The sequence below is a fragment of the Notothenia rossii genome, assembly GCF_949606895.1.
Source record: "Notothenia rossii genome assembly, chromosome: 1".
NCBI lineage: Eukaryota > Metazoa > Chordata > Actinopteri > Perciformes > Nototheniidae > Notothenia > Notothenia rossii.
The window spans coordinates 66,567,052-66,580,492 of record NC_136912.1 but is presented as its reverse complement, the minus strand read 5'-3'; the positions used below and the strand labels follow the sequence as shown (position 1 = coordinate 66,580,492).

General features: G+C 41.5%; 2 protein-coding genes across 2 annotated transcripts; one reads left to right on the top strand and one right to left on the bottom strand.

Annotated features, from left to right (window-relative positions):
* Positions 1-6,302: 6,302 nt before the first annotated feature.
* On the top strand, positions 6,303-8,344 carry LOC307025315 (uncharacterized protein). Its single transcript, XM_079659950.1, has 3 exons — positions 6,303-6,622; positions 6,755-7,021; positions 7,265-8,344. The coding sequence occupies exons 1-3, from the start codon at positions 6,406-6,408 to the stop codon at positions 8,284-8,286; spliced, it is 1,506 nt and encodes a 501-aa protein (XP_079516076.1). The 5' UTR covers positions 6,303-6,405; the 3' UTR covers positions 8,287-8,344.
* A 231-nt stretch (positions 8,345-8,575) lies between these two features.
* LOC307015315 (proteasome subunit beta type-3-like) lies at positions 8,576-10,797 on the bottom strand. Its single transcript, XM_079643823.1, has 4 exons — positions 10,689-10,797; positions 9,436-9,620; positions 8,970-9,077; positions 8,576-8,870 (listed from the first exon to the last, which is right to left on the bottom strand). The coding sequence occupies exons 1-4, from the start codon at positions 10,689-10,691 to the stop codon at positions 8,651-8,653; spliced, it is 516 nt and encodes a 171-aa protein (XP_079499949.1). The 5' UTR covers positions 10,692-10,797; the 3' UTR covers positions 8,576-8,650.
* Positions 10,798-13,441: the final 2,644 nt, after the last annotated feature.

Below are 13,441 nucleotides of genomic sequence, written 5' to 3'. Positions count from 1 at the left end.
TTCCAACATGTGCTACATTGCGGCCTTTTGCCCACAAAGCCCCATCATCTGCATACAAAGATTTTCCCACACTTGGATGAACTTGATTAAAAATGTCATGTATCATTATATTGAACAACAACGGACTACATACACTACCTTGCGGAGTACCATTTTCCACATCATACACATTTGAATATTCTGCACCTACTCTTACTTGTATTTTCCTGTCCCGTAAAAAATTCATAACCCAATTATATGCTTTACCACCAATTCCCAATGATTTTAACTTGGTTAGTAGTCCTTCCTTCCAGAGCATGTCATAAGCCTTTTCAATATCAAAAAAGACTGCAATCACTACTTCCTTGTTGGTCTGTGCTTTCCTGATGTCTGATTCTAAGCACAATATAGAATCCATTGTATTCCGACCCCTACGGAACCCACATTGATATGGTGATAACAGAGCTTTACTTTCTAAGATATATGTCAACCTTTCTGTAACCATTCTTTCCATGATTTTGCATAAATGCGATGTCAGGGCAATAGGTCTGTAGCTAGATGGATCTGAAGGGTCTTTCCCTGGCTTTAGTATGGGCACTATTATCGCTTGTTTCCAAACCGAAGGAAGTTGGCCAGAATCCCACACCCTATTAAACAACCTTAACACAATGACTAGAGAGTTATCCGTCATATATTCCAACATTTTATAGCAAACACCATCTTTCCCAGGAGTGGTTTGACGAGCACTAATAATTGCTTTCCTCAACTCAAACATACTAAAATTCAGATCCACCTGATCCCCCAACACTTCTACTCTATCCAATATTCTCGGGTTTTCCATTAATGTATTATCTCTGCACTGCCTGGCTTCCTCTGTAAGGTTATCTGAACTATGAACTTTCTTAAATGTCTGAGCTAGAAGTTCCGCCTTTCCTAAGTTTGTGACAGATATTATGTCCCCTCTGCTCAAAACTGGCAACTCATAATTCCTTCGAACTCCCCCCATTCTCCTAATCATGCCCCAAACATCTGCAAGCTGTACTTCTCTTCCAATACTATTGCAATATTGCCTCCAAAAAGTGCGTTTTTGCATTCGTATCGTCCTCCTTACTATAGCCTGGGCCCTTTTATACTGATTCAAAGCTTCCTGAGAATGGAGTTGTTTGAGTTTTCTGAATGCTTTATTTCTGTCTTTAATGGATTTGTTACATTCACCATTCCACCAGGGTACACTCTTGGTGCGCCTAACTCCTTCAACTTCCGGAATTGTTTCTTTAGCTGAATGTATGATAACCTTAACGAGCTCCTCATTCAATTTATTTATATCATCATCATTTTCCTCTTGAAGTGTTTTACATCTATTTGTACTTACAACTTGGAAAGCATCCCAATTAGCCTTTCCCAATTTCCATCTAGGAATTTTCTTCTCCTTTTCAAAACGTATGTTGGTCCCAACTTTAGTCATTATAGGATAATAATCACTGCCCACTGTAGTATGCTTTACCACACTCCATGTACTTATACCTGCTATATCACTAGACACAAATGTCAGATTGAGGACTGTTTCTATATTCTTTGTACAATTATATCTTGTTCCTTCCCCAGTGTTAATACACACTAGCCCGTGGTCATCTATAAATTCCTCAACTACTGCACCATTTGCATCTGTGCTACTGCTACCACATAGTGAGTTATGTGAATTAAAATCCCCACACCATATGACTTTTCCTTGCAGTAAACCCCCAACATCCTCTAATATACTTTGATCTAATTTCCCACACGGATTATAATAATTTACTATATCTATAGGTCCTCTATCATTCCATACCCTTATAACTATTGCTTCATGATCTATACTTACATGCATAACTTTGTAACTTACACCACTCTGTATGAATGTTGCAACTCCTCCCCCTCTGCCAGAGTCCCTATCTCTTCTAACTGCAGTATATCCCTTCACAATAAAATCCAGTTGTGGTTTCAGCCATGTTTCCTGAATACAAATTACATTAGGTTTCTCTCCCAGATTGTCATTATATTTTTTAAACTCTTGTCCATTTGCAATTAAACTTCTGGCATTCCACTGCAGTACAACTAACACCATCAAGTTGATCCACTGCATGTCTGAGATTGTTGGACGTCATCATTTAGTATATCTTTCACACTTTCCCACTGCATCCCTTTCACATCAAGGTACTTTTCAGCTGATCTGACAATTATTTTTATTCTTTCATTCCGGCTTTTAGTCTGCGCTGAACAGTTGATAATCTCTGCCATAACCAATACAAACTCTGTTTTACTCACTACCAGAGTGTCCTCCTTCAAATTAACACAGTTGTGGACTTTTTCAGTTTCTTTGCTCTTATTCTTGTTTTCCATTGTAACCTGCGTTCCTCCTGAAACTGTCTTTGCTGCCTCTGCATAGCTTACTCCCTGCGTCACCCTGACTCGCTGCACCTCTTCTGCTTTCTTGCTAACCTCACATCCAAGGTACGCTGAACTATGCTCCCCTCCGCAATTGCAACATTTCAGCTTTACCCCTTCTTCACATTTGCCGTATTCATGATCTCCACCACATCTGCCACACCTTTGTTTCCCTCTGCACACTGCCGCCACATGTCCAAATCTCTGACATTTAAAACATCTTATTGGTGGTGGAACATACGGTCTCACATAATAACACATATATCCAATAAGTATTTTTTCCGGAAGCCTTTTCTCATCAAAGGTGATCAGAACCGAAAGACTATCTTCTTTAACCCCATTGCGGTTTGCTTTCATGCGTTTGACATCACTTATTTTTGCATTTGTTATATTCTCTTTCACATCATCCGCTGTAATTCTGACGGGGATTCCTGTCACCACTCCCCTGACTAGCTTTTTACCAATAAACAGTGAACACTCCACTTTCTTACCCTCCACGGTACTCATCTTTATTGCCCTCCCCTGTTGCTCTCTATCCCTACATTTGATCAACATTGATCCATTCCTCAATACTTTGGCACTCATTACCTCCCCGATTTCTTTACTGATCGATTTAGTTAACCGTATAGGGTTCCACTCGCCAAACGAAGCTCCATCTTTCGCAAGTTTCACAACCACCATGAACTCCTGTTGCCTATTTCCGACTACTCTTTCTCTCCTTTCACCCTCACTATTACTCTCATCCGAATTAGTATTTCCTTGCTTTTTACGTTTATTCCTCCTCACTATATCCCATTCTCCATTTCCATAACTCCCGCCTACTCCTTCCATGTCTCCTAACTCGCTTCCTGCCCCGTCACTTCCCTCTGCCATCTCTCATCCAGTCACAGTCCAGTGTTGCCACCTGCCCTGCTCCAAATGTTTGTCCCGGATGATTCTCGTGGATGCATTTCCGGGAACAGAGATGTTTCAAAGAGTCGTGACGCACAGCCGGACTTATCTCAGCCAATGACAGCTCTGCATGTGTGGCACCCCTGGGATGTGGGACCACATTGATATAATAATTATTATTGTTTGGAGTTGGAATATGCTTTTGTTTTGTACATCTGTCTATTTTCATTTCGTTTGCGGGGTTGAGCAGTGCATTTGGTAGTGTAGCGGAATGTTTGTGTTCCGGGGACTGGTTAGAGCAGGGGTGGGAAACGTATACGGCCCGCAGGACCATTTGGTACGGCCCTCGAGGTCATTTATAAACATACGCAAAAAAGAAAAAAATTAAAGAAATCTAGACTGCAAAAAAAATTAAACAAGCAATTGCCTGTTTTTCCTGGCCAAGTTCAGGGTCCTTGAACACAACACGAGCCTAACGTGTCATCATGTGGTATACAGGACTGTCTCAGAAAATTAGAATATTGTGATAAAGTTCTTTATTTGCTGTAATGCAATTAAAAAAAAAACCAAAAATGTCATACATTCTGGATTCATTACAAATCAACTGAAATATTGCAAGCCTTTTATTATTTTAATATTGCTGATTATGGCATACAGCTTAAGAAAACTCAAAAATCCTATCTCAAAAAATTAGAATAGTTCCTCAGACCAAGTAAAAAAAAAAGATTTATAACAGCAAAACACAATCAAACATTTGAAAATGTCCATTAATGCACTCAGTACTTGGTTGGGAATCCTTTTGCACGGATTACTGCATCAATGCGGCGTGGCATGGAGGCAATCAGCCTGTGGCATTGCTGAGGTGTTATGGATGCCCAGGATGCTTCAATAGCGGCCTTTAGCTCATTAGCATTGTTGGGTCTGGTGTCTTTCAGCTTCTTCTTCACAATACCCCACATATTCTCTATGGGGTTCAGGTCAGGGGAATTTGCAGGCCAATCGAGGACAGTAATGCCATGGTCAGTACACCAGTTACTGGTGGTTTTGGCACTGTGGGCAGGTGCCAGATCATGCTGGAAAATGAATTCCTCATCTCCATAGAGCTTTTCAGCAGACGGAAGCATGTAGTGCTCTAAAATCTCTTGGTACACAGCTGCATTTACTCTGGGCTTGATGAAACACAGTGGACCAACACCAGCAGCTGACATGGCTCCCCAAACCATCGCTGACTGTGGGAACTTCACACTGGATTTCAAGCAACTTGGATTTTGCTCCTCTCCAGCCTTTCTCCAGACTCTGGCGCCTTGACTTCCAAATGAAATACAAAACTTGCTTTCGTCTGAAAAGAGGACTTTGGACCACTGTGCAACTGTCCAGTGCTTCTTTTCCTTAGCCCAAGTCAGACGCCTCTTCCGTTGTCTTGAGTTCAGAAGTGGCTTGACCATGGGAATACGGCTATTGTAGCCCATTTCCCGGACACGTCTGTGAACAGTGACTTTTGATACCTGGACTCCAGCTTCAGTCCACTGTCTTTGAAGCTCCCCCAAATTCTGGAAGCGACTCTTCTTCACAATGCTGTTAAGGCTGCGGTCATCTCTCTTGGTTGTGCAGCGTTTCCTGCCACATTTCCCCCTTCCAACAGACTTTTTGTGGATGTGCTTTGAAACTGCACTCTGTGAACAGCTTGCTCTTTGAGAAATTTCTTTTTGTGTCTTACCCTCCTGATGGAGGGTGTCAATGACGGTCCTCTGGACAGCAGTCAGATCAGCAGTCTTCCCCATACTTGTGATTTAGTTTACTGAACCAAGCTGAGTGTTTTTCAAGGCTCAGGAAACCCTTGCAGGTGTTTCGAGTTAATTAGACGATTCAAGTGATTCGTTGAACACCCTACTAGTATACTTTTTCATGATATTCTAATATTTAGAGATAGGATATTTGAGTTTTCTTAAGCTGTATGCCATAATCAGCAATATTAAAATAATAAAAGGCTTGCAATATTTCAGTTGATTTGTAATGAATCCAGAATGTATGACATTTTTGTTTTTTTAATTGCATTACAGAAAATAAAGAACTTTATCACAATATTCTAATTTTCTGAGACAGTCCTGTATGTCTCGTCTGACGGAGAGCACCAGAAGTCACTCCGGCACTTCAGAAATTGCTAGGGGTGGGCCGGGCGATACCACAAAATCTGGATTCGATCCGATACCAAGTATTTCAGGGCCAGTATCGCCGATACCAATATCGATACCGATAATTTTTTTTAATGAAAGCGTCTTATGTACTTTCATATAGGGGAGAGATGCATGACATGATTTTTTAGCAGAAATAATCATAAATAGACTAAATCTGAATTCATTTTCATGAATAAAGACAGGACAGTTTTTATAGACAAATAAAGTTTTACTTTTGCACATTTAAAGTGCAAACATGAAAAATAACAATACAAAGTGGCCAGAGTAGTGAACTGTCTTCTTGCACACATCACAGTTCGCTACATTTGAAATGCCAGTTGTGAAATTGCTCCACACAACAGTCCTCTTTCTCTCAGCCATCATGCGCGTGTGTGTGTTGCACTCGCGAGTCGCTGGCTGCTGCTGTCCTGCCCTGCTGGCTGCTGTCAGTCAGCTTGATAATCGGCGTTCAGGCAGGGAGCACGCTGCGCGTGCGCGAGCCTCCAGGAGAGGAGGACAGCAGTGGAGAGAGAAGAAAAGAGCATATACTTGTGTTCGTCTGCACATAGTTTTTTTGAAGAAATTGACGAGTAGAGGAGACGGGGGGAAAAAAAGTATAAAAGTATCTATCCTATTGCTCTAGTATCGATATTTTGAAACGTAACGTAATATCGGAAGTATCGATATTTTGGGATCGATCCGCCCACCTCTAGAAATTGCAGTACCCATAAGGAGCCGTACACATGCCGCAGTTTTTGCGTGGCTGTGTCTTAGTTGAAAGCCCAGTGGCGATCTGTTCATCTGTCATACTGATCATACAGTCAATAGGTTGGTTTCACTTGACGTCACACCGCTGCGTTCCTTTGGCGCGAAATTCCATTGGAGGTCAGGAAGTAATTTTTATACAGAGGATCTAGCTGCTGTTACCATTGTGAAAATGCCGGTGTGTTGTGTAGTTTACGGTTGTTCCAATCGATCCGGCCGAGAGAAAAACAAGAGGTTTTACCGAGTGCCGAAGGTTGTCGTCCATAAAGCTGAGCAATTTAAGAAGCTAACCGAAGAACGCCGGAAAAAATGGCTTTCAAACCTACATCTGCGGTCGGGAGGAGCATTGTCGTCTAATGCACGTGTCTGCAGCGACCACTTCATCAGAGGTATTAGCTAACTTGGTTTTTGTGGCTTTGTTTATGTATTATTGGGTTGTGGTTAAATGCTTATGTACTTAGTAATACTGATCATGTTTAAGTTACCTGTAGTCTAATATGGACTTTGTTGGGACTTTTTAGGGTGCCCTAGCGCTTTGGGTGACGTTGAGTCGGTAGACTGGGCTCCCACTGTTAGCCTCGGTTACCACACAACAAGTAAGCCCAGATCAGAGGCATCTCTTCGACGAGAGCAGAGGATGGAGCTCAAGGAAGACCAACAAAGACAATCAGAATGTGCAGAGGCTTTGTTGGATCTCCTGCAGACAACCGAGAGCCCAGAACCGACGCAACCCCCGTCTGACAGCCCACAACCAGAGGACACCAGTGGGATATTAAATGACCAACAAGGTAAATTAACCACCAGCATTATTATTAAATATTACAAATGTGATTGTCAGAAAATCAATGCAAACTTTGAATTAGGTTTAGGTTTAGAAAATAGAGTACTAACTTGAGAATCTGCAATAATTGGAACAGAGAACTTGCATGTGTGTAAAAAGGTTATCAAAAAGATAACTTCACAACAATTCACATTCATATTTGACTATTTTAAATAACTAATTATGCTTGCTACTGCTATATTGTATGCAGATGCAGGATGCCAGACTGATTTAACGATGGAGGACATCGAGAGGATGGAGGATGTTCTGAGACAGAACACAACAGAGCTGGGAGATCTTCGGACAAAGGCACTGGACACAAAGTTCAACCAGGAGTCCTTTGAGAACAACGAAGAGAAGACAAAGTTTTACACCGGGCTCCCCAACTTCTTAGTTTTACTTCAGGTTTTTCAACTGTGCGAGCCCTACATCAACTGTGGCCCTATGTCTGTGCTCTCCAAATTTGAACAGTTCATTTTAGTTTTGCTGAGCCTGAGACTAAATCTCCCTCTGAAAGATTTGGCTTTCAGATTCAACATCTCTCTCTCCACTGCTTCTAGAATTTGGCATAAGTTAATTGACATACTTCATGAGAGTACAGAATTTATAATTGAGTGGCCAGAGCGACATGTACTTCAAGCTACAATGCCAATGGGATTCAGACAGGCATTTGGATGTAGAGTTGCTGTGATTGTTGACTGTTTTGAAGTTTTTATTGAGAGGCCCTCTAATTTACTAGCTAGAGCACAAACATGGTCCAACTACAAGCATCACCATACTGTTAAATTTCTGATTGGTGTTGCTCCCCAAGGCTATGTCACTTACATATCTTGTGCCTGGGGAGGAAGAGTTAGTGATAAACAGATCACAATACAGAGTGGGCTCCTAAAAAACCTGTTACCTGGAGATATTGTCCAAGCAGACCGTGGGTTCGATATTGGCGATAGTGTGGGATTTTACTGTGCTTCACTAAAGATGCCTGCATTCGCCAGGGGGAAAAGTCAGCTGTCAGCATACGAGGTGGAAGAGACAAGAAAAATAGCTAATGTGCGTATTCATGTCGAAAGAGTCATAGGATTAGTCAGAAGAAAATATCAGATTCTGCAAAGCAGGGCTGTGCCCATAGAGCACATGCTAACAAAACCAGGTGAGGCACTAGCATTAATTGACAAGATTGGGGTTATTTGCTGTGCCTTGTTTAATCTGTCAGTGTCTGTCGTCCCATTGGAGTAAAGTCATGGAGCTGTAGTCTTGTAAATAAGAAACCATGTATTATTCAGTATCATTTAATCTTTTCAGTAAACATCTTTTTGTGTTCAAACATCTTGTGTTCAAGTCTTTTCAGTAAACATCTTTTTTTGTGTTGTAAATTGTGTAGCCTTAATCAATATACAACTTTCATCTACATTCAGGCTTAATTCCTTCAACAATATTCTAGAGATGACAATTGGTCTGGTGAAGCTCCCATGTATGGCCATTGAGGGTTATTGTAAATGTAAATAAGAAACCATGTATTATTCAGTCTTCTTAGTATCATTTAATCTTTTCAGTAAACATCTTTTTTACAATAGCAATATATCACACAGCCCTACTTCCTCTAGTGAGTGTGGTCAGTGAATATGAAGGTGCTGTAATGCAGGTTAAAGAGCTGCCACTGTGCAAATAATAATGCAACAAGGAGAGAACCACAACTTCCGCTCACAACAAAGTCTTCTGTCACCATGGGGCAGCCAATCAGATCCAAGGAGCAGATGAATGGTTCGGAGGTTTTTGGATCTATTCCGGCGATCACAGGCTCGATGTAGTATGGCCCAAACCTGATGAGAGCATGACATTTACCATTTATGCAGGTATTTGTGCCTACTGTAAGCAGCTTAAATGTGGACATGGGTCTATATTAAGTTCAGTGCACTCACCTCTTCTCGTACAACAGGTTGGACACCATGCTCATGAAGGTCTTGGGCTTGATCTGGCGACCCTCCTTCAGCTCGTACAGGTTCAGTCTGAATTTAAGCCTCTGGGATCTACACACAAGGCAAAGACGTCCATCAATCCTCAGATATTTACATTGAATTCAGTCATCACGAATCTAACTTATTTCAAAGCTATGGATAGCAGAATTTCTAATCACGTTTTCTCCCCTATTTATTAGAATGCATAGTAATACTATTCAACTACAACACTTTTGTTGTTGGTATAAACATTATAGGTGTAGTATTGTACTTGACACTCCAGGCTTTCTCTAAATGAGAAGTCTTACTTTGTCTAGATCTGAGAGTTGTAGCTTTATAGAGTTGTAAATCAATCCTGTCATCATAGTACCCTGGTGTTCACAACTGTTTAGCCACTTTGAGAGAACAAGGTGGAGGTCTACACACTCACACTGTCTGAACATCAGTGGCCAGTCCTGCCAGCCCAATATACAGCTTATCTCCCATGGGGAAGATCTTCTGGAAGTCTGTGGTGAGCATCTGAGCCTGGATGCCAAACCTCCGGTCCGCTGCTATCGCCACACAGTTCTTCCCTCGCATGGCCATGACGGCCCCTCCGTTATAGGACATAATAGACTGGATGAAGAAGGAGAAACGTAAGAAGAGTTAAGTTAGTCAGAGCTTAAACCATTGATAGATCAAACAACTGATTAAAGAGACAAATCAAACTATTTAAACATAAAGCTCATTTTTAAGCACATTCATTGAAATAAAAATTAAGTTTAAGTTGAGGCCCTTCTACACAGCATGACATGTAAAGAATATCCTAAGAATATGTATTATTTGCAACATGCAAATAAGATACTGAATAATGTTGTCCTCAAAATAAATGACTGAAATCTATGTATTTCATTTAAGGACCAAAAACATGACTCAGGGTTATTTCCAACCAACCAAATGTGTAAACATGGAGCATAACGTTCATCTAAAATAATTTCAACGATCAAAAGAAATAAAAGTAAGATAAAATAAAAAGTGTAGTTGTAGAACATTATTATTGAACCAAAGTCTTTATTATCCCGCGTTATACATGTTTAAATGTAATGATGTATAGTGAAACCTCGTTGCTGGGTTGTTGAAGTTGTTGCAGTTGTCTGCTGTCAGTGGACTCACATTAACAAATTGCTGACTAGCTTAGTAGGTTGAAGCTTTAGCTAACCAAACTAGCAATGTCTAATTAACCAAACGTTAGCTGATGTTGACCCAAACGCAACATCAGCCCTTTAAGTGAACCGGATTTATTGAATCATAATGCCATTAAAGTGAATTCGGGGAATGATTGTAACAGTTAAGTTAGCCTACAAGACACAACGTTAGCTCGTGTGCAGCTAGGTAAGCTAAGTATTTAGCATTGCAGCTATGCCCCGGCTACCATCACAATGAAATGTTTTGTATAATTAACTACAACATTGAATATATTGAAACGTTTAGAGTTGTGAGATTGAAGTTACTTGCAACCCCAAACTTAAAATATGTTTTCATTGAATATTTGCTAAGTTTAAGCAGGATGGAGAAGTCTATAAGCTAGCTGGCTACCAACATTAGCTTAGCCATCTCTTGTATCTGTTACCCTTAAATACTAGTTACATTTGACCATTTACCTAAAAACACATTGGCATGTGATCTAATGTCTGGTGCTCTTACCATTGTGAGTGTGTTGGGATTTTTTCACGATATCTGCGGCGTGCAGGTTCATTTAATTGTTTGACATAGTCGGTGTCCTCCATGATTCCTGCGTTGATGAATGATTGCGTTTTAACTTCCTGACCTCCACTTGAATTTTGCGCGTCATAGAAGTCACGTGACTGAAACCACGCTATAACATTGTTGTTATTAGCATCTGGTTAGCTAGCTATGCTAACGAATATAAGAAGCTTTTTCTACAACCAGTGAGGCAGGGGCGGCGCCTGGGGGGAGCTAGGGGGTGCTGAAGCACCCCCCAGGATTGTCAAAGCACCCCCTAAGCACCCCCAAGAAATATGTGTTTTTTTTAAATAAAATTATTATTATTATTAAATTAAATTTGAAAAATTATTGATTACATCAATGCAAATGTGAAACAAACTCATTTTTGACCAAAAACATAAAGCCAACACAGGTGATATGATTAGGCCAATGGCCAGCACCCATTAGATTTTTGACCTACCCATAGGCTAAATTACTTTGTGACACTTGAGTGACTTCCTGTTAGCTAGAGCGCCAAATTATTAGCTAACATGGATGTTGAGCAAAGTGAAAAATTTATCGTTTTTTAGTCCTAAAACGTCCACGTGTAAGCGAGAGGGATTCTGAATCTGCACATAATAGGCATCGTGAGGCAGAGGCTGAAGGTTTCACGGTCACCGATGTTGGAGATTTGGAGGATGTTGAAAACCAACCTCGTCTCCGCGTGTCGTTTGATAAGCTGGGTGAATTCGTGAAAAGGAAGGGATTAAGAAACACCAGAATACAAGTTAAACAATAATCCTGCTTTAATGATAAACAGTAACGATACAAATACAAAGAAATCACGAAGCACTCTGCAGAGTACTCCGGGCTCAGGTTCTACCACCGTGTGAGACAGGTCTCAGGAACGGCCGGTGAAAAACAAGAGCGCGAACCAAAGGAAAACACAGGCTTTCATACTAAAACACAGGAGGAGGTGTGTGCGGGCTTTCCCCCCGAGGTCATCTTATTGGCAGAGACCAACACATGGCCTGTCGCACCCAATCAGTGCGACACAGCAGAAGAAACCCGGAAACAAAAAATTTCATTCAGTTTGACGAAGACCAGACACCTTTTGGTGTCTGGTACGAACTTGCTCTCAACAACAAGTTTCCCTATCTTATTTCACATCTTGTAGCAAGCACACACACATCCCCTTTATGGCCCTTTGTCCCTGTGGCCATCTTCCCGCCTCAGGCTGCCACACACAAGTTAAAAGTATGTTTTAAGATATAGTTGTTATAGTTGGCTAAATATACGTAATACATGTTAATTACTTTCATATCAATAACAACGAGGAACACATTACCTATGCTCTTAAGCAGTATTAGAGATGCTTTTCAAATAGTCAAACTTCACACAGGCCTCATATAGAGAACACACTCATTTGTCCTATAGCCCCTCCATTTGTTTGAGCTATTGTTCACATCTTTACTTCAAATAAAAGGTTTCACATTGTATATTTCCAGCTTCCTTTACACATACTGTTATTATTAATACAAAGTAACCAACCACACATATCTATTGAAAACAAGTCGATTCCCCTGATAATTGACATGCTGAAACTCTTCGGAATGTGTCCCCTCCCCCAACTCTCTCTAAACACAAGGACTTCACCTCAATATATTGGGGGAGGGAAAAGATACTTTGTCCCTTCTAATTTAACACACATGAATATATATAAGGTGACATTAAAATGAATATACCAGATTTAACTTTCCTGCCATAACACGTTACTTTAATCCTTCAAATAATTCAAATAATCCTTCAATTCCCCCTTTTTGGTCTCGCATTAACGAGACCAACACACATAAGACATTTGAAACAAAACTACTGTCCTTCTTTAATACTGTGTCTGTCCCCCTTCATTAAACCCTTGAGAACAGAAAACAACCTCCAATGACAATGAAGAAACTATCAGAGTGAGAGCCTGAGTGCCAGAAAGCAGCATCCTTGCGTGTTGTTGAATCATCAGGGCCCCCCCCCCCCTCAGCGGAATACGCCAACAAGGGCAGCTGATAGGGAGGGGGAGATGCGGCCTTTCCTTCAAAGGTGGAACTGATGAATCTGATCAGAGAGAAGTAGACTCCTCTGCTGCCTCGAGAAGTCCCCCAGCCCGCTGACGCCTCCTTCCAAGTCGTCTGCTGTAGGGATGTCCGCGAGGTCCTTCTCCTCCAGTCCGCTGATGCCTGCTTCCAAGTCGTCTGCTGTAGGGATGTCCGCGTTGACGATAGCCAGGTCCATCCTGATGTCCTCCAAGGTCCTAGCCGGAGTGTTCCTCGCCGCACACTGGCTCCAGTAGTACCAGATGTCCCCCTTTGCTCCTCGGCGGACGGCATGAGATGTCCTCTGGGTCACTCTGTAGAGGCCGGAGAACCTGGGGTTGAGTCACGTAGGCCTGACGAACTCCGCTGTGTCGGCCTCCTGCTCCTCGGGTCCCCCTTTTGGCGTCAGCAACCTGTGTGGAGAAATCTGATACCCACCCCTCAAGTCTACGCTCAGTGCTTCTGGGCCCTCAGGTGTTTGACCCACCACTGGTAGGCCGCTTCAGAATTCTAATACTTGGCCTGTGTCAACAAACTAAACCCCAACATCTTCAGGTGAACTAAATAACATATCTCAATAGCTCTGAATTCCTGACAAGCATCTGTGTTATTATAAATGAAATCTTTGAGATCCCATTTAAAATCTAA

Coding starts and splice junctions, on each gene's coding strand:
- LOC307025315 (XM_079659950.1), top strand. CDS start 6,406: ATGCCGGTGTGTTGTGTAGTTTACGGTTGTTCCAATCGATCCGGCCGA. Junction 6,623..6,754: donor CAGCGACCACTTCATCAGAG/GTATTAGCTAAC, acceptor GGGACTTTTTAG/GGTGCCCTAGCGCTTTGGGT. Junction 7,022..7,264: donor GATATTAAATGACCAACAAG/GTAAATTAACCA, acceptor TATTGTATGCAG/ATGCAGGATGCCAGACTGAT.
- LOC307015315 (XM_079643823.1), bottom strand. Junction 9,078..9,435: donor GCCACTGATGTTCAGACAGT/GTGAGTGTGTAG, acceptor CCTTGTGTGTAG/ATCCCAGAGGCTTAAATTCA. Junction 8,871..8,969: donor AACCTGTTGTACGAGAAGAG/GTGAGTGCACTG, acceptor TGCTCTCATCAG/GTTTGGGCCATACTACATCG.